At 29.4% G+C, this 26,817-nt stretch overlaps 3 protein-coding genes across 3 annotated transcripts; 2 read left to right on the top strand and 1 right to left on the bottom strand.

Annotated features, from left to right (window-relative positions):
- Positions 1 to 712: 712 nt before the first annotated feature.
- LOC107018484 (receptor protein kinase-like protein ZAR1) lies at positions 713 to 3,586 on the top strand. The gene is made up of 2 exons (XM_015218979.2): positions 713 to 2,456; positions 2,574 to 3,586. The coding sequence occupies exons 1-2, from the start codon at positions 980 to 982 to the stop codon at positions 3,242 to 3,244; spliced, it is 2,148 nt and encodes a 715-aa protein (XP_015074465.1). The 5' UTR covers positions 713 to 979; the 3' UTR covers positions 3,245 to 3,586.
- A 5,545-nt stretch (positions 3,587 to 9,131) lies between these two features.
- On the bottom strand, positions 9,132 to 11,164 carry LOC107020105 (auxin-responsive protein IAA32). Its single transcript, XM_015220427.2, has 4 exons — positions 10,970 to 11,164; positions 10,145 to 10,381; positions 9,820 to 9,928; positions 9,132 to 9,303 (listed from the first exon to the last, which is right to left on the bottom strand). Exons 1-4 carry the CDS (start codon positions 11,121 to 11,123, stop codon positions 9,237 to 9,239), a joined length of 567 nt encoding a protein of 188 aa, XP_015075913.1. The 5' UTR covers positions 11,124 to 11,164; the 3' UTR covers positions 9,132 to 9,236.
- Positions 11,165 to 19,513: 8,349 nt separating this feature from the next.
- LOC107019861 (probable E3 ubiquitin-protein ligase ZFP1) lies at positions 19,514 to 23,210 on the top strand. The gene is made up of 5 exons (XM_015220225.2): positions 19,514 to 19,976; positions 21,702 to 21,803; positions 21,892 to 21,990; positions 22,093 to 22,248; positions 22,918 to 23,210. Exons 1-5 carry the CDS (start codon positions 19,593 to 19,595, stop codon positions 23,050 to 23,052), a joined length of 876 nt encoding a protein of 291 aa, XP_015075711.1. The 5' UTR covers positions 19,514 to 19,592; the 3' UTR covers positions 23,053 to 23,210.
- The last annotated feature ends 3,607 nt before the right edge of the window (positions 23,211 to 26,817 follow it).

The raw sequence follows: 26,817 nt of genomic DNA, 5'->3' as shown, positions 1-26,817 counted from the left end.
AACTGAAACATTGAGTGGCTCAAGGGGACGCTGTGCATTAAACAAAACATGGAGTGGCTCAAGAAAACACTGTGCATTCAATAGTTATTTAGTTAGTTACTTAACTGAAACATGGAGTGACTCAAGGGGATATTGTGCATTCAACAATTATTTAGTTCGTTAATTAACCGAAACATTGAGTGGTTCAAAGGGACACTCTGCATTCAGTGGGCTTAATGTTCTTCCATTCTGTTAGATTCAGCGGGCTTGGTCTTCTTTCCGTTCCGTTTTTCCAGATTTTAGTTTTGTAAATTAATTTGTGTTTTTTTGTTCTTCACTTGTTCATCAAACTTTAGTAACTTCGTGTTTCTACAAAGTTTGTTGGAATCAAACTTTGATAACTTCGTATTTCTATAAAATTTGTTGGAATTAGTAACACTGTTTTAAACACAGATTCTGTAACAATAACTATTTTGATTTGTTATATTTGAGCTGAGAATCCTTAAAAGTAAACAACCTTTATAAGATAGTCATAAAATTTACACGTTTCATCTTCTATAGACCTCATTTTTGAGATTTCATTGAATATGTTGTAATCGTTATTATTTCGACTGTTCCAAAAATCTTGTTTTTTTTTTCTACATTTACTTAATAGTATTGGCTTAATGGGTCCTAAAATTGTCCCATATATCCTTACAACCCCACTAACATTGATATACTACATTAAAGCTTCTTTTTAGTTCTTTCTTCTGTTTGTTTTTCCCCAAAGTTGAGAAAAACATTAATCAATTTTCCCAACGTCTCTTTATTTGCTTAGCTGAAATCAACTTTACCTTTTCTCACTCTCAAAAGTCTCACCTTTCACACTCTTTTTTCTCTCATAAGCTCCATTCTTGATTATCTGTTGTACAAAAGGTAAGGTCTTTGAGACACCCTTTTGCTCATTTCTCATTTTTCAGCTGTGTCACTGTTCTTGATTTCATAATATTTGTAGATAAAAATGCAATCTTTTTTGTGTTTTAGCATTTTCTTGATTCTGTGTAGTTGTTGTGTTTTTGTTACTTCTTTGAATGATGAAGGGATAGCTCTTTGGTCATTTAAAAAAGGTATTGGACAAGACCCTGAAGGGTCACTTAAAAATTGGAACTTTTCTGATGAAACCCCTTGTTCTTGGAATGGTGTTACATGCAAAGACCTAAAAGTTGTATCTGTTAGTATACCTAGAAAGAAACTCACTGGGTTTCTTTCTTCTAGTCTTGGATCTCTTACTGAGCTTAGACATGTTAATTTAAGAAGTAATTTGTTTTCTGGTAGTTTGCCTGTTGAGCTTTTTGAGGTTCAAGGTTTGCAAAGTTTGGTTCTTTATGGGAATTCCTTTTCTGGGGTAATACCTTTTGAGGTTGGGAAGCTAAATTATCTTCAAACTTTGGATTTATCACAAAATTTCTTGAATGGGTCTGTGCCTATAACATTACTTCAGTGTAAGAGATTGAAGGTTCTTGATTTAAGTCATAATAACTTTACTGGTGTTGTACCAGAAGGGTTTGGGGGTAATTTGTCTGCATTGGAAGAACTTAATCTTGGATTCAACAAATTTGATGGTAAAATTCCAACTGATTTGGGAAATTTGTCTAATTTGAAAGGAACTGTTGATTTGTCTCATAATATGTTTAGTGGTTCGATTCCGGCTAGTCTTGGTAATCTTCCTGAGAAGGTGTATATTGATTTGACTTATAACAATTTGAGTGGTCCAATTCCACAAAATGGTGCTTTGATTAACAGAGGACCTACTGCTTTTATTGGAAATCTTGGGCTTTGTGGACCTCCATTGAAAAACCCGTGTTCTGCGCAAAGTGACGCGAGTTCACCGTCCTCGGAACCTTTCTTGCCTAATAACATACCTCCATTAGATGGTGCTGGAGGGGATGTGAATGGTAGAGGTTTGAGTAGAGGTGCTGTAATCGCGATAATTGTGGGGGATGTGGTCGGAATTTGTGTTATTGGGTTGTTGTTCTCGTATTGTTATTCGAGAATCTGCGGTTGTGGGAGGAAAAAAGATGAATCCGGATTTGGTTTTCAGAAGGGGGGAGGGAACGGAAGGAAAGAGTGTTTATGTTTTAGGAAGGATGAGTCGGAGACGTTATCGGAAAATGTTGAACAATATGATCTAGTGGCACTAGATAATCAAGTGGCATTTGATCTTGATGAACTTCTCAAGGCATCTGCATTTGTCCTTGGTAAAAGTGGTATCGGCATTGTGTACAAAGTTGTGCTCGAAGACGGGCTTAACTTGGCTGTAAGGAGATTAGGCGAGGGTGGTTCACAAAGATTTAAGGAATTCCAGACGGAGGTCGAAGCAATTGGAAAACTGAGACATCAAAATATTGTGACTCTTCGTGCCTATTATTGGTCTGTCGATGAGAAGCTACTGATATATGACTTCATTCCAAATGGAAACCTTACCACTGCAATTCACGGTATGCTTCAATCTCAGGCTGTTGCCTTCTCGTTTATTGTTTTTCCTTGATTTCCACAACTGTTTTAAGCTTTCGTGATTATTAACTTGTCTATTCGCTTGTGTAATCAATTCTTAGGAAAACCTGGTATGGTGTCGTTTACACCGCTTTCATGGTCCATTCGACTGAAAATAATGAAGGGAACTGCAAAAGGTTTGGTTTATTTACACGAGTACAGTCCCAAGAAATATGTTCACGGCGATCTAAAGCCTTCTAATATATTACTTGGGCACGACATGGAGCCCAAAATCTCGGACTTTGGACTTGGACGTCTTGCTAATATAGCTGGAACATCCCCTACGTTGCAATCCAACCACATGACCTCTGAGAAACCACAACAAAGTAAGCAAGGCAGTGCGCCATCAGAGTCCGGGACAGTTACATCAACTACAACTTCTGGTTCTTGCTACCAAGCTCCCGAGGCGTTAAAAGTGGTGAAACCATCACAAAAATGGGACATTTACTCGTACGGAGTGATCTTGCTTGAAATGATCACGGGAAGAACCCCGATTATCCAAGTAGGTTCTACTGAAATGGATCTCGTAAACTGGATTCACTGGTGCATTGAAGAGAAGAAGCCACTTTCGGATGTATTGGACTTGTGTTTAGCACAAGATGCTGATAAAGAAGAGGAAATGATCGCGGTTTTGAAGATTGCAATGGCGTGTGTTCACAGCAGCCCGGAGAGAAGACCTTCAATGAGACACATATCTGATGCATTAGAAAGACTGCAAGCTTCCTCTGAATGAACGATCGAAACAGATCCTTCAGGCTGGCTTCACATTGCAGTAAGGATCACAGCATCTAACCGATAACTATGAAGCACGATCACTGCTTGGCGCGCGATACATATTGACTAACACTAGTAATCTCCACTTGTTTGTGAAGGAATATCTGTTTGAACATTGCCCTTTTTGCTCTCTAATAGCAAGCTTTTTCTTGTGTCTATTTGATTAAGAACATAAATTATTTGTTTCTCTCCTTATTACTATATTACTATTCATCTTTTGTTTGTTACAAATGAGTATATGTAAATAAAAATGATTTGTCAAAAATATTAAATAAGATGGTGTAAGCAATAACTATACGTCTGTTGTGAGTCTGCAAGTCTTGGTACTATTTTTGTTAATGTTCTTTGACAGTATATGAAATTCTTCTAACAAACAGATATTAATGTCTTGTACTACTAATAATAATAAATGCATTTTGTGACAGCTGCATGATTTTGTCATCTACCCTTATCTCAGTTTTACAGTTATTGGTTGTTTTGCTTATGGTAACTTTGAACACTGCAAGTAGATGGTACACTATCCGGCATAATACACGTAAGATGCTACATAAGACATGACATAATATACGTAAGATGCTACGTCACAAGAGACGTGAATTGTTGTGTAGGACGTCATGTATGATGCATAGGTTACTTGTTTAACTTTTTAATCCCTCCGTCTTATTTTATGTGACACTTTTCATATTTCGAGATTCAAATAAGTGTGTCTTTGATCGTAATTTCTTATAGATCCTTTTTACATTTTGAATTATCAATTATTGTGACTTATAGTACTCTTTACGTAGTTTACAAATATATAAATTTCATTTTAAAAATTTTGAAGATTCCATACGCAAATTTACGGTCAAAATTAAACAGTTTGACTCTCAAAAAACGAAAAGTGTCACATAAAATGGGAAAGAGGGAGTATAAATTTGTGTACGTTCAAAATCGGAGGGTATTTAAAGTTACTTGTTTAACTTCATACAAATTTACATACATTCAGAATTAGAGGGTATCTAAATGCAAGTTGAGGACAAGTTAAAGGGTAATTCTGGTGCGATAAGCTCTTTGATTTTAGGTACACAATTTTATTTTACAGAGGTTATTTCTCGACTTGAAAAAGTGAAAAATCCTAATCACATTGTGTCAACTTTAAATATAACGTCGTAACCTAACTCCCATTCTTAATTTCTATTATGATGATAGTATGCAAATACTTATGCTATCAAATTACCTAAAAGATAACAACATTAAAACGAGATAAGTAACCTAGAAAGAGCACATGTTTGAGCTTATCACTTTAATGCATCCATCATATTAACGATATGAAAATATTTGTGTTATCAAATCTCTTAAAAGATAACTACAAAGAATTATTCATAAAATTTTAAATCAATAACCTAGAAAAAGACATGAATAGAATGGAATTATTATTTTGATGCATGCACCTAGGATGCCATCCAAAAATGTTTATTGAAGAAAAAATTTAATCATGAGGATAAAATGCACAATATATATATATATATATATTTTAAAAAAAGTGATGAACTATTGCAAATAAAAACTTGTGGACCTTTTTTCATATAACTTTTAGTACATTTATTTCTGTATAAAAATAAATCTTTTTAATAATTGATCTCTAATTATTCCTTTCTAGTTACATCAAACAAGTTATTGACTCTTGATTTTGTCAATACTACCGATTTCTTAAAGGAACATGTTTGGTATGAAAAGATTTCACACAGCTAGAATATCTCAAATACTTTCTCCGTTTCAATATATTTATCTTAATTTTACTTGTAATCCATTTTAAAAAACGTGTCTTTGTTTTTTTATTTATTTTTGAGCAATTCGTTAATTCTAACTTCCTATACCACATGTATAAGATCGTAAAATTAAAAGACATTTTGATACATTCTACATATTTTTAGTTTAAAACCATAAGATTCAAAAATCTCCTTAACATTTTTTATCGTATGTATTAAGTCGAAACCAGACAAATAAATTGAAACAAAAAATAATTATACATTTGAATTATTGGTTGTAATATTATATATATTTATAATTAGAGTTAATGAGTTCATAATCATATATCTATAAAAGTTTTCATGATTTCTTTTCACGCTCACATATATTGAAAAAGACCGGTGTCGTCATCACACACTAGGTGTCATTAAACAAGATTCAACAACGTCAGATATGATGCTCGTAATGAAGGGCGAATCAATGAAGGTGTGTCACAAAAAAAAAAGACTAGACTGACAGAATTCTAAGCTGACAATCTTCTAAAAAAGGCATGCACGTGATATATGGGAGAGAAAAGCAAAGAATTTCATAACTAAACATAACACAAGTTATTATATGATATATACATTTTTAGGCTCGATGATAATATAACTCGAGAGACAAATTTAAACTATGTTTATGAAAATGAACCTCTTATTATTTTTCAAATATAACTTTTTCATATTCCAAACAATGATCAACTTCTTCTTGATGACTATAAAGTCTATAGAGCACATGAACTTTGGCCAAAAGACAATAATGTGTTACAGGTACATTGAAACTTATTGACATTTTAGTAGGTAGCTATGCATAGAGACATAAAATTATGGCACTTTTAGAAGTAATAGTATTTTTAGGGTGTGTTTGCCTGTTCGATACGGATAAAAATATTTATTTATAAGATAACAAGATAATTATAGAAATAAGAAAATGACTTTTTGTTAGAGGTAGAAAAAACAAATTTCATACGATAAATAAACAACATTTTATATTTATTGTCTCTTCTCAATCCCCCCCCCCCTTAAGCATAGCTATATAGATTGAAGAATCATCAGAACACTTTTCGTCGGAAAGTTATATCTTTCTATATATATATACAAAGTTCTAATATTATGTATATAGGTTAAATATATTTTCTATTGATATATACATTAAAATCTTGAACAGTTTTAGCAAAATACTTAGCTTCGCTGTTACATAAACCCCTCACTCATATCGTTAACTCGATCTCAACTGTAAAGTTTATAATATTTGCCTAGATTATAAATGTAAAAATATTCTGAGACAATATCTTTTATTTACTATCAAATACTAAAAAATAAGTGAAAAAAACACTTTTTTTAAGAAATATATTTTCCAACTACCAAACACACCCTTAATAACTATGTATGAAAATGCAAAAAAAAAAAAAAAAAAATCTAAAGGGTTTTTATTTGGATATGGTTTGGTCTTTTTAATTAGTTAAAACTTTATGGCTGTACACCATTAAATTAATATATATATTTTTGTGTGTATAAAGCTTGACATATTCTTGGTCTTTTTTTCTTTTTACTTTAATTGCATAATATTTGACTTTTTTTTTAAATAAAAACTTTATTGTCGGAATGTAATAATAATTGCGCCATTCATGCCAACTATAGTGGGAGAATTTTAGTATACCTACTTGAAACATTAATTCAAATAACATAAATAATATTTTTTTACCTATTAATTAATAATAAATAAAAATTAATAATCGTTAAAATCATTGATAAAAATGAGAATCGTCAAAAGGTTAACTTCGTCTTTCTTGAAAATAAATTTTTCGTCTATCATAATTATTCATCGATTACTCATGTATTATTGTTAAGTTTGTACTGTAATATAATTTTACAAATAGTCAAATAAAACATATTTTATACATGAAGGAACCAAAATCATATATTTTAATTGATTGAAGGTCATATATCAAAAAAAAATAAAAGTGGGATTTTACCAATTAATATTTTTTCTGACATATAGTTTTAACCAATAAAATGAAGAAAATTGATCTCAGTATAATTAATTAGATCAATCAACAACTTTTTTTTCTCAATAATTTTAGAATTTTAATATTACTATAGATACTATTCACCAAATTGTTATTTTTTTTTCCAACTGAAGTAATCATTTTTAATTCATAAATATTAGACCGGTGTTTGATATTTATAATTGAGGTTTGATAAATCCAAATTAAGCCAAGTAAGACCGATTAAAGATGAATATCTTACCTAGATATCTTCATACTCATAACTAAATCGAAAACCTCTGTAAAGATGGGACATTATAATCATCGATACTCTCAGTGGCAAATAGAAAATGTTAGTATTCTATTTAATGATGGATCATCAAAGAATTATAACTTTTTTGTTAGTTACGACCTATTTCATAATCTGATAAAGTCCTGTTCTACATACCAATATCGACAATCAAGGAATTTATAGTAAAAGAAAAATTCATCGACTTTAAAATCGTATATTTCAGATATATCTTTCCTTGTTTAACTATCTTTGCACGAAGCAACACCTGATTACGATTCTATTATATGTCTTCTTCATTCTGTTGAAAATCGATTTCACTATATAAATACTTATAACCTTTATATCTTACGATAATGATTCCTCTATAGACATACTTAGTAGTGGAAAGTCCACAAATAATGGGCCATATTCAAATTGGGAAAATGTACCCTCAAATGACTTTAATTGCTATTTTTTTTCTTGAATTAGAAAATTAGGGCAATTAATTAAAGATTTAATCAAAGAATTGGATATATTACAGCTTGCTTCTCATGGGCATTGTCCTTTTTTGTTACACCTTTAATACACAATATTAGCTAGCTAGCTACCTTTCATAGTGCAAAATTATATACATAATTCATTGATCATTGTTGACTTAATGATTGTAAATGTACATTTTTTCTTTTTGATACAAGTAGCTATTTAATTTGCATTCTAGTGATAATAATATATTAGCCATCTAACAGAGATGATAACGGCTTTATCTTTAACTAAAGGTCTTGAGCTTAAGCTTTTGAAAAATAAAAAGATTTCGATTGGAATTACTGACTCCAGAAATTAGCATTACAATGCGCGAATATGAATTTAGTCGGCTTTTAAAATACGAGTGAATTGTAATCGAATGGTTGAGATCACTTTTATCTTTAACTAAAGATCTCGAGTTCGAGATAAATCTAAAACTTCTGCCCCGTAGAGATGAGCATTACAAAGCGTAAATCTGAATTTAATCAGAGTTCAATACAAATACTGAATCTGAAACTAATAAATGAATCTTAGCCCATGGCTTTTTTTCTCTTTTTTTTTTCCTTTTAAATGTCTAAAATTCATTTAGTTTATTTGTGGTTGGATCATGGACAGGCAAGAATATAAAGGTGAAAGGTCTTTTTCATTAATTAAAGGATCCTATAAAATATTGCATTAAAAAGTAAAATTAGGATTTTAAGTTTATAAATATTGAAATTTTAGAAAAATACGATTTATTGGTCTTGTGATAATTTAGTCATACATGTTAGATAATTTTTTACTGTAAATTTAGGAGTTTCATTCTCTGTCATCGAATTTTATCGAATCTGTAAGCAAAACATTAATTTTAAGCTTAAAAAAAAATTATTCACTAAAACTTGTTCATGTTTGTTAAGATTTTTTTCCTCATCTTACACGCAATTTCAACATTCATATATTACATTTCATCAGAACAGGTATCAAATAACTCGACTTTTTTTAAAAAAAAAAAATTGTTGTGATCTAGGTTTGTTCCTGGATAGGGTAGGCTAGGGAAGCCCAATCTTATGGGATGGCCCAATATCAATCCAATCACTTTGGGCTACAAGCCCGCTATTAAGTTCGATCTCTTAACCATAGATAATTATCTAATAAACATTTTGATTTACGATAAAGTTATTTAAAAAAATTTATTATCTAATAATCTTAATATTTATAATCAAGTTTAATGGACAAATATTTTGAAGCCAAAAAAAATAAAATAGCATTGATCTATTAAGATGTAGAAACAATTAACTTTTAATACAATACCACATAAGCTATATATTACCATGGACCTAATTAATATGGTCACTCAATTAACAGAAATATTAATAAAACTAAAACATGTCAGAAATTTATCAAACATAACTTAGTAAAAGATGATTAGTTGGGGAAGAATGCTTCATCTTTCCTCATAATTCTTAGCCTCTTTACTCGATCTGCAAATTCGCTGTATGAATAATAAGAATTTAAGTTTTCTATGTTAACGGTATTAAAATTATTTAAATGATAATGTTATTTATAAAGTATGATGAATCTATATGATGATAACATTAATTTAAATTTTATAAAATGATAACAAACATGTTATCACAAGTCAAATCATGTAAACTCAAGTAAAGGGGTTTAATGTAATCCCTTTACCCCCAAAATATGTATTGTATAAAAATATTTCTTCACGGATTATTTTGGATTAATCATCTAGACTTAGTTCAAATATCTCTTTTTTTTTAAAAAAAAATTGAATAGAATCCGACACATATCAATATACACAAATGAATGAATCATTAGTTCGGTTGAACTTAGACTAATCAGACAAATCATATTTGCATAAGTTAATTTTATCGTTCAATCATTAATTTGATTGAACGTGGACTACGGTAAATCATATTTTCATAGGTTAATTTAATTGTCCCTGCCTAATAATATCAAAAAGTACTTTTTCATATAAAAAAAAAATACTCACTTCCATGGAACATCACCAACAATCCTCCATTGGTCATTCCTATCTTTGTAAAATAATGAGAACTCTGAACCATCTTGGAATAGCCTTAGCCCATCCATATTTTGTTTTCCTTTACCATTTATAAAAGAAAAAAAACAAATTATGAGGTAATTAAATATATTGTTAAAAAACGAATAATTCACCTGCTCATTTATTAATTCAGTTTTGACCTGTTCAAATTCAGTGCAATTCGCTTATTTGACATCGCGACCTACCTATAAATAAATTAAAAATGACCTAATGATAGTGTGATAATAAATGATAATTTTGATAGGTTGGAACATACCAAACATGTCTTCAAGTTGTGTTGCAATGCTAGAATAGCTTGAATGTTCAAGAATACAAATTTTTCTTCCAACAATAACTCCATCCATATTAACTTTCACATATTCCCATCTCTCTTTGCTTTGAATCCCTTCACTTTCATCATCATAATTATTAAAATTTGTAGGATATTCACTTCTTGAATTTTTGCTTAATTGTGGATGCAAATGTTGCCAATCTATCAACTCATCATAGCCACCTACATAAAGTACTTAACAATTAAGTCCTAATTATGTTGTTCGGACTCTCTAAAAATGTTACTAGAGTTATATCATATCATCAAATAATGTACTTATGAAGGGTTCGATGCACATCCACAATAACTTTTTTAAATAGTCCGAACAATATAGATTAAATCCATTATATATTAGTTTCACTAATATCAATGAATTTTAACGAAAAAATTCCAACTTCCCAATAGCTTGGTCAAAACACTCTTTAAACTTTTCATGTCACTTCTATAACTATATATATATATACATAAGAATAAGAATGATTCATAAAAATAACATAAAAAATTAAATTGTTTCCAAATTAAAAATATGCTCATCAATCTTATAACATCAGTATACAATGATTAAGGAGAAGACTTGGGATGTTTCACCCTTAACCAGAGTCTCGAGATATGAAAAATGTCTGGTATAAGGAGTGCTTCTCTCTTAAATAGGTCTTATATAATGCAAATCTGAATTAATCGAATCGTAATACAGACACTAAATATCAAATGGGACCAAAAAGTTGATTGAAGAATAGACTTGAGAAGTAAAAGATGGAAACATAAACATACCATGAGTAGATGGATAATAGGCCTCAGGCTGCAAAGCTCTAAGACTTAGTCCCAAATCAATAAAATTACCATTCTCTTTATTATTGGTTTGATAATAAACAGAAGGAAGAGTTGTTGCATGGTTTAGAAGATATTCAGAAGAATTTGAATCCATATTTGACTCTTTCACAAAATAAATATTTTTGCTATGTCAATGTAGAGATAAATAGAAGCAAGATATGTATATGATTGAAATAAATCAAAGAGACATATAAGCTCTATATAGTAGTACTAGTTGTTTAGTGGCAAATTCAGAATTTAAACGTTTGGAAAAAAAAAGTGATGGGAGTCTTGAAATAATGGTAATAAATTATCACCTATAAATTATGAGTTTGAACGGTAAATCGATTATTGATGTTTGAGTCTGGATATATAGACGGTCTACATCACACTTTATTGGAGTGATGCAACTAGCCTTTTCGATAACCCTATGTGAACACATTATATTTCGTGCACGAAAATATCCCTTTTTTATTTGTGTAAAAATTGAAGGAAAAACAATAATTAAAGCAATGAATTCAGTTGAAGTCACGTAACACATCACATTCTCCCTTGTACTTTTCATGTCCATGCAAAACAAAACACACTTCTTGCAAAAATAGAAAGAAATCTAGCTATATGCTTGAAAGAAAGAGACATATAATTAAGCTCTATATAATATATAATATTGTACTATTCAGTGGTAAATTCAAAATTTAAATATATCAAATTCAAAATAAGTTTATACCTTTTATATATATCCATTCTTTTCATATATATATATATATACATGTACAGTTCGAAAAAGAAATATTTAAAGCAACAATAGAATTATTGCTTGCGTCAAAGTATATTGTGCACGATTTCATATTCCTTGATGGGAGGCCCTTCCCCGGACTCGTGTTTTGTATTCTAAACTATCCTTTTTTACGTGTACAATTTAAGTGAGAAAAAAATAGATCGAATTGAACTCACAGAGAACGCATATTATAGTACTTTTCATGTCCATGCAAAACAAAACACACTTGTTGCAAGAAAAGAAATAAATCTATCTAGGTTAAGAAAAATGCAAACATGGATGGTGGACATAGAAATAAAAGGAACTTATTTCCCATAATCAATCATTGTAGTGTTAGTTAATTTTGTATTATTATTTTTTAATTTACTGACACTTATAACATGGAAAATCTCAATGGATAACAGAAAAAAAAACAAGATATGGGCACAAAAAATCCAACAAAAGTAGGGTTCATATGTTGTATACTTCCAACATTACAAAGATCTTTGCAATATGTTCTTCTTCATACCTTTAAATCTTGTATTTCACACTAAAAAATTTTGCTCTATCGATCCGGATTTAAAATTTGAATTATATTTGAGTTATTTAAATTGCACGTTGAATCTACTGATCAGGTGGAATTAATATTTTTTTTATTTTTCATCGAAAAATTATACTTATATATATAGGTCAATTTTTTTTAATGTATATATATTATTGGGCAACTTTCACATATAGCAAACAAAAAATTCATATTTGTATGCTATAGCAAAGTTTGCATAATTGCGCTCCATAGCAAACATATAACTGTATAATTCGCTGGCCTAAATTGTATAATTCGCTGGCCTCGCTATACATATACAATTGTATGATTCGCTGGCCTAAATTATATAATTCGCTAGCCTATTTCGCTGCAATTGTATAATTCGCTGGCCTATTTCACTGCAATTGTATAATGCGCAATTGTATAATTCGCTGGCCTATTTCGCTGCAATATGTGTATAAAATTTGCTTTGCACACAATTGAATCGAAGTAAAATGTTTGTATATTGTATAATTATAAGTGTATAGAAAGATGATATATGTTTTTCTCTCGCTTTGTACAAAAATAGAAACACAATTTATACACTTCTGTTGTATAAAGCAAGAGAAAATTGTATTTCATTGTAATTGTATAATTCGCAATTGTATAATTCGCTGGCCTTTTTCGCTACAATATTTGTATAAAATTTGCACTTGTATACAATTGAATCGAAGTAAAATGTTTGTAAATTGTATTATTAAGTGTATAACACGAAGATATATATATTTTTGCATGTGTATATAAAGCGAGAGAGACGAGCAGAGGGAGAGTGGCGAGCGAGAACGGGAGATGGCGAGCGAGAATTTTGGGAGAGAGGCGACTGGCAAACTTTGGCAAACGTTTGCTATGGGGCACAATTAAATTAAACAATAGCTACTCCATTTATTTTAGGTTATTAATTTGCTATTAAATACAATTTTCCCTATATTTATTGAATAATATTCTTTAACTTCATCGTATATTTACTTTTTATAGTCTGAATTCTCTTAGCAAAAATCATAACTTGCCACTAATATTACTGAAAATTTGAATTACCATTTTTTAAGATATATTTGACACAACTAAATACATATGTAGTCTATGGCTCAACATGGCCTACAAACATCATCAAAATTGACTCAGATATTATGCAATTTTCCAGAAAAGGATAAACAAAAATAATTAATTCCAGAAATCTTCTGACTTTGGATTTTTTTCACATTTATTATTTATTTTGGTATTCATATATATATATATATATATAAAAAAAATTTAAAAAAACTCTTCTTTTTTTTTAATTCTTATTATTTTCTTCTTATCTTGTGAATCTCAACCCATATTGTATGACCATTGATTTAGTGACACGTCATGAATGTACGTACAAGACCGAATCACCATGTTTGATTAAAATTGAGTTGAACTCAATAACTTTTAATTAAATATATATAAATATATTATAATTATGTATAACTATTAACTTTATAATATCAATTATTATTCTTTTGAAGTCGTTTCCACAATGCAAAGCCCATTAAATCTAGTAAATCCTAATTATAGGTTCACCACTTTAATTATACAGAAAATTGTATATAATGACAAATTAATAAATCAAATTAATTGCTATAATTATCCTTTAATTTAATTGTATCCCGCAGCAAACTGTTTGCGAGTCTTCAAACTCTCGCTCGCCACTCTCCTCTCTCGCTCGCTTCCTTTCACTTTTATACAAACACAAGTGTATAAAATTTGTTTCTATTTGTATAAAGCGAGAGAAAATTGTATAAATACATATATTTTTGTTCCCCTCTCTCAGATCACGCTCGCCACTCTCCCTAATCTCGCTTGTCACCCTTACCTCTCTTGCTTATACAAACAGAAACGAAATGTATAAATTGTGTTTCTGTTTGTATAAAGCGAGAGAAAATTGTATATACACATACACATACATATATTTTCGTCATATACACTTATAATTATACAATAAAAATACTCCTCTGCCCAGTTTCCTTTGTTTTTCTCTCTTTCTCGTTTTATACAAATTCAAATTGTATATAATTTCTCTCTTTCTCGTTTTATACAATTCGATTCAATTGTATATTCCCTGCCCAAGTCTCTTTTGCCTTTCTCTCTTTCTCATTTTATAAAAATTCAAATTGTATATAATCGTTTTATACACTTATAATTATACAATTCGTTTTATACAATTTTTCGCTCAAGTCTCTTTCTCTTTCTCGTTTTATACAATTCTCTGCTCGAGTCTCTTACTCTTTCTCGTTTTATACACATCGTTTTATACAATTCGCTTCAATTGTATATGTATAGCGAATTATACATTTATATGTTTACTATGGAATGCAATTATGCAAACTTTGCTATTGTATACAAATATGAATTTTTATGTTTGCTATATGTGAAAGTTCCCCTTAATTAGATGCAAAGCCTAACATAAAACTAGATATCATCATTCCGGTTAGTCAAGCGTTCAAAATCTGTTTATTTTATAAAGTATATTATTTTTTAAAAATGCAGGTGAGTATATTTATTCTCAAAATCATGATGCATATGAATTCATAATTTTCAAGAATTGATCTAATATTATTTATTAATTCAATTAGTTTATTGTTGAGTTATTTGTTCAAAGAAATAGTGATTTAATCCTCATTTAGATACGTAAAAATTATTTGGAGTTTGACGTTGACAAAATCAATATAATTTAAATTTATAAAAATATGTAAATTTTAATTACGTTTAATAAACATCCTAACATGGCCTATTATGAAGCGCAGTTTTTACTTACCATTCGAAAGAAGACAATTTTGAAGCGTTTAAACACTTTTCTTTTTTCACATTCGAATAACAAAGTTTCGCTTGATTTTTAAAAAAGATTCTAACAGATAAATCTTTTAAAATATTCAAATAACAAGTAAAAGATTTCTATTTTCATTTTAAAGAAGGTACCAACACTTGAAATATCTACTAATAGGGGTGTTCACGGTTTGGATAAAAATCGATCCAAACTGAAAAGCTGAACCAAGACGACTAACTTAACCGATTTTTATTTGGGTTAGGTGTGGTTTGGTTTTAGATTTTTAAAAATCGATAGTATATGGATTGGTTATGGTTTTGTTCGGAAAAAATTGAATAAATAACCAACCGAACCAATAATTTATATACATATATTTTATTAATATACATACATAATATTATTTTTATAAACAATTTTAAAGATCTTATATGTGTTTTAATCAAAATGTATTTATAATTTATGAAAGAAAAAATGTCCAAGGTGAGAATATTTATCTTATTGGTTTTATGTATATGAATGTGTCTATGATTAATTCTTTATGAGATTGAAAATATCACTTTCTCTTTCTTCTACGCCAAAATAATGATTTTTGAAGCTTTAGTAAGAGTAAATTCAATTATTGAAAGTTCTATAATGTTAGTCATTCTAACTATTTTCGATTTAAAATGAATTGTTGTCACTTTTTTTATGTTTTGAATGAGTTGTTTCTTTTATTTTTGTCTATGGTTAATAACCGAATAACCAAATCAAACCGAACCAAAATTAATAACAACCAAATCGATAAATATATACTATATTTGGTTTGGTTTGGTTTTGATAATTTTAAAACCGATTAAGTTGGTTTGATTTTAGTTTTGATCAATAACCGATCCAAATCATCCCGTGAACACCCCCTATCTACTAATATACGATTATCCGACAATTTACCTAATACTGTATGACTAACTTGAACAATTAATTTTTAAAGTAAAAGGTCATTTTAAAAAGTTTTTTTACGCGAACAATCTAAAATAAATTAAGGGTTAAACAAAACTTTGTCCAAATTCAAAACGAAGTATGTGTGCGCAACCAATAAGGGTTGTGGTGAAGTGATAAATACCCCTTCATCCTTAACTAAGAGGTTTCGGTTCGAGTCCCCTCGAATATAGAGTCATCTTAGTTAAGGAATGTTTTAACCCCTCTCTTAATTCATGTGCATAGTTTATTTGATTTGTCATCTTGTTTCTAAGTTATTTTCAAGTTTATTTGATTTGTCATCTTATTTATAAGTGATTTTTTCGTGATAGTCGAACAAAAATGATCAATTACCGATAAACAAATAATCGATAAATCAATATCTTAATGGTTCTATAATGATTTAATTAGCATATTTACATACCGATAATAGATAAATTTCATTGAACCAAAGCTACAGATACACAATTTTACTCCTCAAACCTCGAGAAATTCTATTGAATATGCGGAAAAGGGTCAAAATATTCTTAAACTATTCGAAATAGCTCATATTTACGTTAAACTATATTTCGGCTCAAAACTACCCTTCCTGTCAAACTATTGGGTCAAAAGTTCCCTTCTTATTAACGGAAGTTGTTAAATGTCATGTGGATGCCGCATGGATGTCGCGTTACACGCCAATAGGGTTTCACTGTCACATAAACTAAAAAAAAAAGTAAAAAATACTCTTAAATTATTTGAAATAGCTTATATTTACCCAGAAACTATATTTCGGCTCAAAATTACCCTTTCCCTCAAACTATTAGGTCAAAAGTGTCTTTCTTATTAACAAAAGTTGTTAAATGCCATGTGGATGCCAAATTGCACGTCAATAGGGTTCCACTACCACATTGCACGCCAACAGGGTTCCACTGCCACATAGACTAAATCCCTAAATCTTAATTACTCTTTTTCCCCTCATTTTCCAGAAACGATTTCACCCTTCTCCCTCATTTCGCGGCTAGGGTTTCACAGTTTTCTTTTTCGCTGGGTTTCAAAGTGGATATTCGTGGTTCTGGGTCAGTAACTTTTTTCTTATTTTATTATGTTTACAACCACGAATATCCACTTTGAAACACCCCACCCACCCCACCCCACCCCGAAGAAAGCAATAATACCCTAGGCGCGAAATGAGGGGAAAGTTGTGAAATCCTAACTATCATTCTTTGAAATCGTAAACATAATAAAATAAGAAAAAAGATTTACTCCCTTCATTTTATTTGTTCGTCTAATTTAAACTTGACGCAAATTTTTAGAAAATAAAATATATATTTTTAAAATTTGTGGTCTTAAACTAAAGATATATATGCAAATTGTATTAAAATGTGCTTTAAACTTATGATCTTAAACATGTAATGTGAAAATTTGAAATTAAAATATAGTTAGGAAAGGAAAGACAAGTTATTTTTTAAGTGTATTGAAATGAAAATAAGACAAACAAACTAAAATGAAGGGAGTACATTAGCTTCTCACTATTGTTTTTTCTTTAAAATATAATCGCGTATATATCACTCTTTTCGAACCTCACTAACTGAATATATAAAGGTAGGGGCGGACCCACGTGGTCTCCAGAGGGTTCACCCAAACCCCCCTCGAAAAAAATTTACAGGGTATATATATAGTAATTCTTTTTGCATTTCAATATATATATATTGAACCCCTCCAATAACAAGAATAAGCTGAGCGTTCAGTGGCAAGTCCTTTTTTCATTTTTTAGTCTTTTTTATTTTAAAAAATGTGCTAAAAGTATAAATTTAAATCCACAAATTTAAGGTTTCCATTTATAAAAACTTATTCATACATTTATATTTTTATTTTTAGAATCTCTAAAGAAATATTCTAGGTCCGTCACGATATAAAGGTGTGTATTTTTTTTTTTTTACAAACTATATGATTGGTGGATTTTTAACCATGCTCAAATGATGTTAGCTCATAGAAAGGAGTGAATGACCTGAAAGTTATTATAATTATGAATTCAACTCCAAAATAGTACTGAACACTGACTAAATTGATTAAAGTTGTTGACAGCAAAGCCAAAAGGGTAAAGAAAATATAACAATAGGTTCATTTCTTTTATAATCATGATGGTCGAGCTAATTTATGCAAGTTTTATAAAATATTTATTATCAGATACCATTCAGGGGCGGATCTAGAGGTAGTTAAAGAAGTTCACCTGAACCTTCTCGGTAAAAAATTATATTATATATTTGTAGGTATTTTAAAGAATTTTTATGTTTATGTATTGATTTTGAACTTTTCAAATGTAAGATTAGAGGTTGGCTTAATGATTAAGGAATTCGAAATACACCTAGAAGTTGTAAGTTCAAATCGTAAGTATTGCTCTTTTTTTTTTCAAACCCCTAAATGGAAATTCTGAATCCGTCACGCAAAAAATTAAAACTATGAAATATGACTTTTCTACCTAACCAACTCATTGAAAAAATACATAGAATACAGTGAAAATAGTGAGGAAAAATCTTCTCTTTTTTTTATGAAAACATAACTATTTTTTTATGTTCTCATCGATTCAATCAAAAAATCTATGAAAATAGTCATTAAACATTTTCGAAAGCCAAAAGAGTGATCTTTTAGTAGTGAAAACTATTAATTTATTATTCTTATTATTATTAATATTGTATAGGTAAATAACTTTTTATTTCCCCCAGAATTCAAATTTACCTAAAGGCTTAGACAAAATGTTTCTCAAAGAAATTATAATTATTAGAAAAGGTAAAAGGGAAGGTAAAAAGTACAAAAGGAATATTTACAAAATAAAGTACTAATAATAAGACACCAAGTATTTTGTTTGCAACTTAAAAACATCACAAAGAAAAAGACAGAAAACAACTGTATTTTGAAAAAATCAATAATTTTGCCACCTTCCAACAGATCCAAAATATGAAAAAACATCTTTCAATAAAAATCAACAGTTACATATATATTTATTTCTTCATCCCAATTTATGTGACGATATTTATTATTTACAAAAATAAACCTCTTTTCTTTGAGTATGATGTTTTTAGCTGTTAGAGCGAAATGTTAACTTATAGTAATCTTCATATAGATTGTCATCTAACGACTATGAATGCCTTCACATTAATTGGACGATCATTTATGCAAATGATCTTTAGGTTAACGATTTAGATTTTATTCATATTTTTAAATTTTAATGAACAAAATATTAAACTGTCATCTAACGTATATAAAATCTGCGATCTAATATATCCTCATTCAATAAAATTGTTAGATCATCATAATTTACAATAAAATAAAATAAAACGACGATCATTTACTAAACAGCTGACCGACCAAAAACTCCCTAATAGGACAAAGGGAGGGACCAAATTTCAAATATTTCAAAACCATATACAAATGAACAAAAAATCCTTTGATACAATAATTCATTTGTTCTCTTCTTCTTCTACTACTTTGTGATCTCTCTAAATTTCATTATTTCTTTAACACAATGCCAATATCAACAATTGAACATCAATATTCAAGATTCAAAAATCCAAAAAACAACACTCATTCTACCCCTAATTATCAATTTTCCAACACAAATGACTCAAATGTATCCAAAAACAAGAAAAATTTTATGTCTATGAGCTTTAGAGGGCTAGGATGTAAGGGAAAATTAAACTCACCAGGCGCGTCGACACCGGAAGTTATTAGATCAGCAGCACAATGGGAGAGTAGTAGTAAGCAAATGAGGAAAAATAGAAGAAAAAAGATTACAACATTGTCAACAAGTACTAGGAATTCAACTAATGTTGTTTGTTGTGCTCCTCCTGGTATTGGTTCTGCTTATGATGTTGCTCCTAGGCCAAAAACAAGATCAAATAATAGAGAGGTAAATGACAATTTATAATGGATTTAAGTTATGTATACTGATCAGTGTGATTTTACTTTTTTCGTTTCAAAATAAGTGTCGCTAACAATGAATATGAGGTAGAGTTTAGTAATTTACAACTATTTATTAGTATATGTTTTTTGAGAATTGTTTTGCTTATGATGTTTGCTTCTAGGCCAAAAACAAGCTCAAATAATAGAGAGGTAAATGACAATTTATAATGGATTTAAGTTATATATATTGATCAGTGTGATTTACTTGCTTCGTTTCAAAATAAGTATTGCTAACAATGAATATGAGGTATAGTTTAGTAAGTTACAACTATTTATTAGTAGGTGTTTTTTGAGAATTGTTTTGCTTTTGATGTTGCTCCTAGGAAAAAATCAAGATCAAATAATAGAGAGGTAATGGTCTTTTATGATGGATTTAAGTTATATATACTAATTAGTGTCACGTATGTTCTTCATTTCAGAATAAGTGTCGTTTTAGTTCGTTTCAGGACTATTAAGTTAGAAAAACAATAAATATTAGGTACAATTTAGTTTGATGGTTTTTTGAGAATTGTTCTGCTTTTGTTGTTGCTCCTAAGCCACAAACAAGATCAAATGATAGAGAGGTAATGGCCTTTTATGATGGATTTAAATTATATATACTGATTAGTGTAATGTACTTTTTTTCGTTTTAAAATAGTGTCGTTTTTGTTCGTTTCAAGACCGTTAAGAAAAACAACAAATAGAAGGTATAGTTGGGTGAGTTACAACTATTTATTAGATGTTTCTTGAGAATTGAGCAGTGTTAGGAAGTTTTTTAATACAAGGGTATAGTTGGAAACGATTACTATTTTTGTCTCGAATATTTAAATAACACTTATTTTGGGACAATATTTTTTTTTAAAAAAAAAGAAACACTTATTTTGAGGCAGAAAGAGATGGGGTTCAAATTCCTTGAAAAGGGGGAGAGACCCCGTTAAGCCCGGAACCTATCGGTTGCCTATGAGTCGAGTAATTTGAGAATGTAGCCCAATCAGGCAGTGAATTTCGTCCAAGGCTAAAAACGGGCGAGAGAGACCAATAGTGGAAAAAAATTCACTTATTTAATAGTAATAGAGTTATTTCTAGTTACCTTTTAAATGGCTTGATTGTGCAAGTGCTTTTATTTATATCGTTAGTACATAAAACTTAACTTTGTTTATTTTACATATTGTAAATTGTGATTTGTTTAGACAAACAGAACCCTATTAAAAAGAGTGAGATTATTGCCATTTGTCTCCCCTGATATTTCTGGTCACAGGAATATCATAAGTCACAACTCACAATCAGAGTGTGGTTCAGAATTTGAACTTTATGAATTCGAATTTGAAATTCTACTAGACCCCATTTGATTTATTGGATTCGGAATCGACTATTTGTATTTATTTGGTGAATTTTTTAACACATATATAAGGTATGATCATGAACTTGTAACATATACACTACATCCAGATCCTTTAAAAATACATTACTTTTAGATAATCTGATGACATTTTTGAAGACTCGGAACAACGTTACATCTAGTAAGACCATATTGCTTTACTACATGGATTTCAGTTTTAGGATTGAACTCATAATATTTTTTTGTTCCATTAAACTCCTCTGTTATTGTATGATTAAGTTCATCTCAATGTCACAATTCACCAATAGAATCTTACTAAATTGTGTTTTATTTTGGATTAATGCAATCGAATAGCACCCTCGTATCGCGAGGAGAGCAACGAATGGTGAAGCAATTTCTAGGTCTCATACGTCTAATACAAGACATCATTGCCCTCGTTCTCATCATCGTCCTCATGTAAGTTAAAAAAAACTTATCCGCACCTGATGTTTGCTCCAGTCCTGTCGTTATTTACTATCTTGAGCATTTTTCATTATTGTTGTAGATTATGATCCTCAGACACAACTTGCAATATGCTAGAGATGTAGAAGGGGATGATCAATATGGATCTTGGAGACTAGATGTAGATGATATGTCATATGAGGTTCGTCTTTTAAATATACTGATAGTGTAAAAATTCTTTACATCGACGATATATATATATAAAAGTTAATTTCTCTTTACAATATACTTTTTTTTTTTGCAGCAATTGGTTGAACTAAGTGATAAAATTGGCTATGTGGGAACAGGTTTAGAAGAAGAGAAGATAGTTGAATATATAAGAAAGTTTAAGCTCTCAACAATTGACTCATATTCAATGCTAATATCTACTGAAAAAAGTTGGAAATGTACCATTTGCCAAGTGAGTTCACTACTACACTTCTATTTATTTATTTTTCATGTTTTATTTGAGAGATAAAGAGTTGACGTCACGTGACTAGGAGGTCAAGGTGTGTGTTCGAGTTGAGGAAATAGTCTCTTGCACGTATGCAAAGTAAGGTTGCATAAATTAGACCTGACATATATAGTCTGGCCTTTCTTGGAATCTCGTGCATAGCAGGAGCTTAGTGTATTAGGGTACCTTCTTTTTTTCTTTTACGTAATGATAAATATTTTCGTCGTGTGACTAGAAGGTCATTAGTTAAAGCCATGGAAATAGTCTTTTACTTAAACGCAAGGTGAGGCTGCATAGAAAAAACTTGTATATGGTTCATCCTTACCTCTAAACTCCGCACATAACAAGAGTTTAATGTAAGGTAAGTAGTGTATAGTTGACCTAGTTAGTCCTTCTTTTCTAGACTCTGCGTATAATTAGAGCTCAGTGTACGATTCTGCTTTTTTAAAAAAAAATGCAACATCTTCCAAAAATACAAGATAAGATTACGTACAACAGATCCAATAAAGTCTAACCTTCCCCGATCCCACATAAAAAGCAAGAATTTAGTACATCGAACCGCCTTTTATCTTTCCTTGAAAATTTTTAGCACAAAATAACAAAATATTACTAATATCAACAATATTATCTTTGCAGGAAGGATACAAAGTTGATGATGAAATTGGAAAACTAGAATGTGGACACTACCATCACATTGAGTGCATAAAGAAATGGCTTATGCATAAAAATTCATGTCCTATTTGCAAAATTGCAGCAATCCATGAAAATTAATTCTTGACAAAAAAATCTTTCACTTTTCTCTATTTTTATACTATATAGTCAAGAATATTTAATTTCAGAGGCAGAAATTAAATTTTGGTTTTGGTTTGTTAGGAGTGAGATTGAATAATGTTTCTCTACTTCAATTATATATGTTGGTTTTATATTGTATGTCAAAATATTTCAAATTAGGGATAAAATAGTAAAAGAATTTTTCTTTTTTTTTATTTATCAAACGCGTAGATAAGCTAAAAAAAATGCTTAGCCAAACACCTACCTTATATATATGTTATAAGCGCTACTTCATCATCTCGTCACTCAATGTAACACTTCTTTTCACCTGGTGTACGATACTCATTTATTAGTCCCAATTAATTTATATTCGCACCACATAAGGCCAATATAGAGGGTTTTTTTTTCAAGAATTGGTTAATATTCTAAATAATAGTCCTAAAAGTGGTTATATATGTAAACCATCCAATCAAAAGCTAATGGTCCACAAAACAATTGGGCTTACTTACACCTCTCAGTTTTGGGCCTATTGGGCTTTTAAAAATAAGAATGGTAAAGCTCTACTGAATGTAAAGAGTAACGGCCCATCAACAACATACCCGTTATAATCCCACAAGTGAGGCGAGTAATGCTCCATTTCGGAAAAACAAAAACGTATTAAAATTTCTAAATTGTTGTATCGTCTAGGGGTGGTAATTCTTTTTTGACAAGTGGTCAAATGTTGTAACGTTCTCTAAAAATTTAGCCTCGTGAATAACAAACTCGCCCTTTATATATCCGTCTCTGCTTAAATATAAGCCTAATTCATACATTACGTGCAATGAGCTTTTTCCCTGAAATTCTAAGGTAAATTATTTTTTACATGCACCATCGAATTATTCTAAGATATTTATAAGTAAGTCTTTTTAAAATATAAATTTTATAATTTTTGAAAGTAACATACTTACTTGATATATATAACACGATTTTTATTGAAGTTAAATAAAATAGAGTAGGAAAAGGATAAAAAATAGAACCATTACGAATAAATTAAAAATTTAATAGTCAAACAACTAAACTATTAAAATAACAGATAAAAATAATATAATAATATAAATATTTTTTAAACAATTAAAATAACAGATCTTAATGAAGTGATTATAATTATGTATCAATTCTTTAATAAAGAATATTTTACCTTTTAAAGTAAATTTTTTTAATATAAATTTAAATTAATCAAACTTTAAAATAATATCGAGTGGCATTTTTTTTTAAAGTAATGGAGATACCAAGAAAGTCATATCTATCATAATTGCAATTCAAAATAAGTTGTTGATGCAAAATACAAAAAAAAATGGTGCTGGCTGTGCAGTGGCAAGGAGTCAGCAACAAGTACACTTGTTGATTAGGGTTAGCACTAACGTTAAATCAGAGACGAATTCAAAATTTTAAAATTATTAAATTAAAGTCAAAATTTTAAATCACATTTTATTTATAATGATTTAATCATGAATTATGTAATTATTATTATACATTAGCTTAAAATTAATATAAAAAATTATAAATTTCAAATTCTGAATTTTATCTCGATCAAATACTACTTATACCAAGCACAAAAGTTAGAAAAACCTCGTACTTACTTTATGGTAAAAAAGAAAATCTTTATAATAGAGATTAATTAAAGTTGGTGTGCAATTGAATTAATATATCAAATGTGTCGAGAATCTTTTAATTGATATTTTATGTTTCACTTTAGATATAAATTTGAAAGATTTTAGGTAAGATGGTTTAAATAATATATATTGTCAGTGTAAATATTTTTTGTATCATTATAAAGTTAAACTTACGTATTATAGAAGATAGTAAGTCTTACTTTTAAAATTACAAGTCTCGTATAAAAATTTTATCGTAGATTATTTGTTAATCTTTTTTTTTATTTTTCGGGAATTTAAAAAATGTAGAAATGTTATAATGTACAATTGATGTTGACTCAACATGTGTATCTTTATTAATGTCAATATTAACGCTGCTAAAAATTATTTTTATTGTAGTGTCAATGTGTTGATGTCGACACGATTTGTGGTGGATTGATTGAGATTCTTTCCTTTTTAATCAGAGGTTTTAACTTTGAGTATTTGAAAATATATATTTTTTTTAAATCATGTTGGAAGTGTTACTATCTCTAGAAACTGACATTGTGAGTTTGTGACACATGAATTTGGATTTAATCAAACTCCAACGCAAACATTGAATGAGAAACACACAAATAACCACTACAAGAAAATTATTAATTACATGGGGATTTTTCTAGGAATTAGTATTAAAATTTGCAAGAAAATGAGATTCCTGCGCATTTTCATACTAATCCCCAGGAAAATCTCATGTAATTAACGGTTTTTTATAGTAAACTCTTTGGGATGATATATTAATTATAGTGGGCTGATGGTGATCCTGATTTTCGTTCTTAACAGAGAATTCGAGTTTGAGTCTCGAAAAATAGAAAAATCATGTGATGAGCGTCATTGTCTCTAGAAATGGGTTTTACAATGCATGAATTTTGATACTGTTGAACTCCAATGCAAACACCGGATGAAAAAAATAAATAGAAACACTATGTGTTGATAACAACATGAGCTATACATAGTAAGATGATTGTGATCTTGATCCTCACCGTCAACCAGAGATATCAGTTCGAACCTCATAAAATTAAAGAAAAATATGTTGAGAGCATCATCGACTCCAGAAATGTTGCAACGCACAAATTCAAACTTAGCCGAGCAGTCAAAAATGTTACAATGAACAAATTCAAATTTAGTCAATTATATTATAAATATCGGATGAAAAATTAAAAAAATAAATAAAATGTACATATATATGGAGTGATATCATGCATTACATCGGGATGATTGTAATCACTTTATCCTAATAAAATATTTCAAATTTGAGATTCTTATAGAAGTAAAATTTACAATAATACACTATTCAAATACAATCAAATTCTAATACAAATATTAATCAAATAATAGGAAAACTCTATGGGCTACTTAGTCAGATTTACCATATGATGATTTGCAGTGGTCACAGTTATGAACATTTAATACATAGACATGACTTGTTCAATGTTGGACCATTTATAATATCACATAAAAATATTTGTTTTCTCCAAAAAGGGGTTTTTAGCCCCTCGTAGTTCAAATAAAGATCGCCGTGTGAAAAAATTATCTTACTTTTTTTTAAAAGGGTGGGGAAGGGGGTTATCGCCATTAGTTTACAAAGATTTTAACAAAGAAGATTCATAATATAAAGAAGTAATATGCGAAGAAATTAAGAAAATTCAGTTTACTATCGTTGATTAGGTCATGAAATATTATTTACAATTTTTGTAAAATACCTCTAACGTCCGATCATTGCGTTAGTGATACATCAATTATTTGTTTCCTCTACACTCAAATATTATATTATTTTATATAAAACATTATATTTAAATTAATTATTTTTTCAAATCAAATAACCCTTAATAAATTATGATAACGATAAAGCAAGTGAAGAGAAGAGAATTTTAAATTGGCAGCAAAACTTTCATTATAAATATATGAAAAGAACGCCAAAGTTTTGTCCATTTTGTCCTGTTAGGAATTTGTATAATTTGAATATTTTTTTAATATGATCTTCAAATTTATTGGCTTGATTAATTTTAGATTTAAAAAAGTGTAAAAATTGATTTAATCAATAAATCGAACCAAAAAAATACTATTGAATTATTAAGTTAACGATTTTGTAAAAAAA

The sequence above is a fragment of the Solanum pennellii genome, chromosome 5 (assembly GCF_001406875.1).
Source record: "Solanum pennellii chromosome 5, SPENNV200".
NCBI classification, from domain to species: domain Eukaryota; kingdom Viridiplantae; phylum Streptophyta; class Magnoliopsida; order Solanales; family Solanaceae; genus Solanum; species Solanum pennellii.
The sequence above is the reverse complement of the archived record's forward strand: the minus strand, read 5'-3'. Positions and strand labels throughout refer to the sequence as shown.

What these genes read in the sequence shown, in the direction of transcription:
- LOC107018484 (XM_015218979.2), top strand. Translation starts at nt 980, where the DNA reads ATGCAATCTTTTTTGTGTTTTAGCATTTTCTTGATTCTGTGTAGTTGT. An exon ending in CCTTACCACTGCAATTCACG is followed by an intron (nt 2,457 to 2,573) that starts GTATGCTTCAAT and finishes ATCAATTCTTAG; the next exon opens with GAAAACCTGGTATGGTGTCG.
- LOC107020105 (XM_015220427.2), bottom strand. Translation starts at nt 11,123, where the DNA reads ATGGATTCAAATTCTTCTGAATATCTTCTAAACCATGCAACAACTCTT. An exon ending in ACAACTTGAAGACATGTTTG is followed by an intron (nt 9,929 to 10,144) that starts GTATGTTCCAAC and finishes TAAATGGTAAAG; the next exon opens with GAAAACAAAATATGGATGGG. An exon ending in GTTGGTGATGTTCCATGGAA is followed by an intron (nt 9,304 to 9,819) that starts GTGAGTATTTTT and finishes TTATTCATACAG; the next exon opens with CGAATTTGCAGATCGAGTAA.
- LOC107019861 (XM_015220225.2), top strand. Translation starts at nt 19,593, where the DNA reads ATGCCAATATCAACAATTGAACATCAATATTCAAGATTCAAAAATCCA. An exon ending in CAAGATCAAATAATAGAGAG is followed by an intron (nt 19,977 to 21,701) that starts GTAAATGACAAT and finishes GCAATCGAATAG; the next exon opens with CACCCTCGTATCGCGAGGAG. An exon ending in TAGATGATATGTCATATGAG is followed by an intron (nt 21,991 to 22,092) that starts GTTCGTCTTTTA and finishes TTTTTTTTGCAG; the next exon opens with CAATTGGTTGAACTAAGTGA.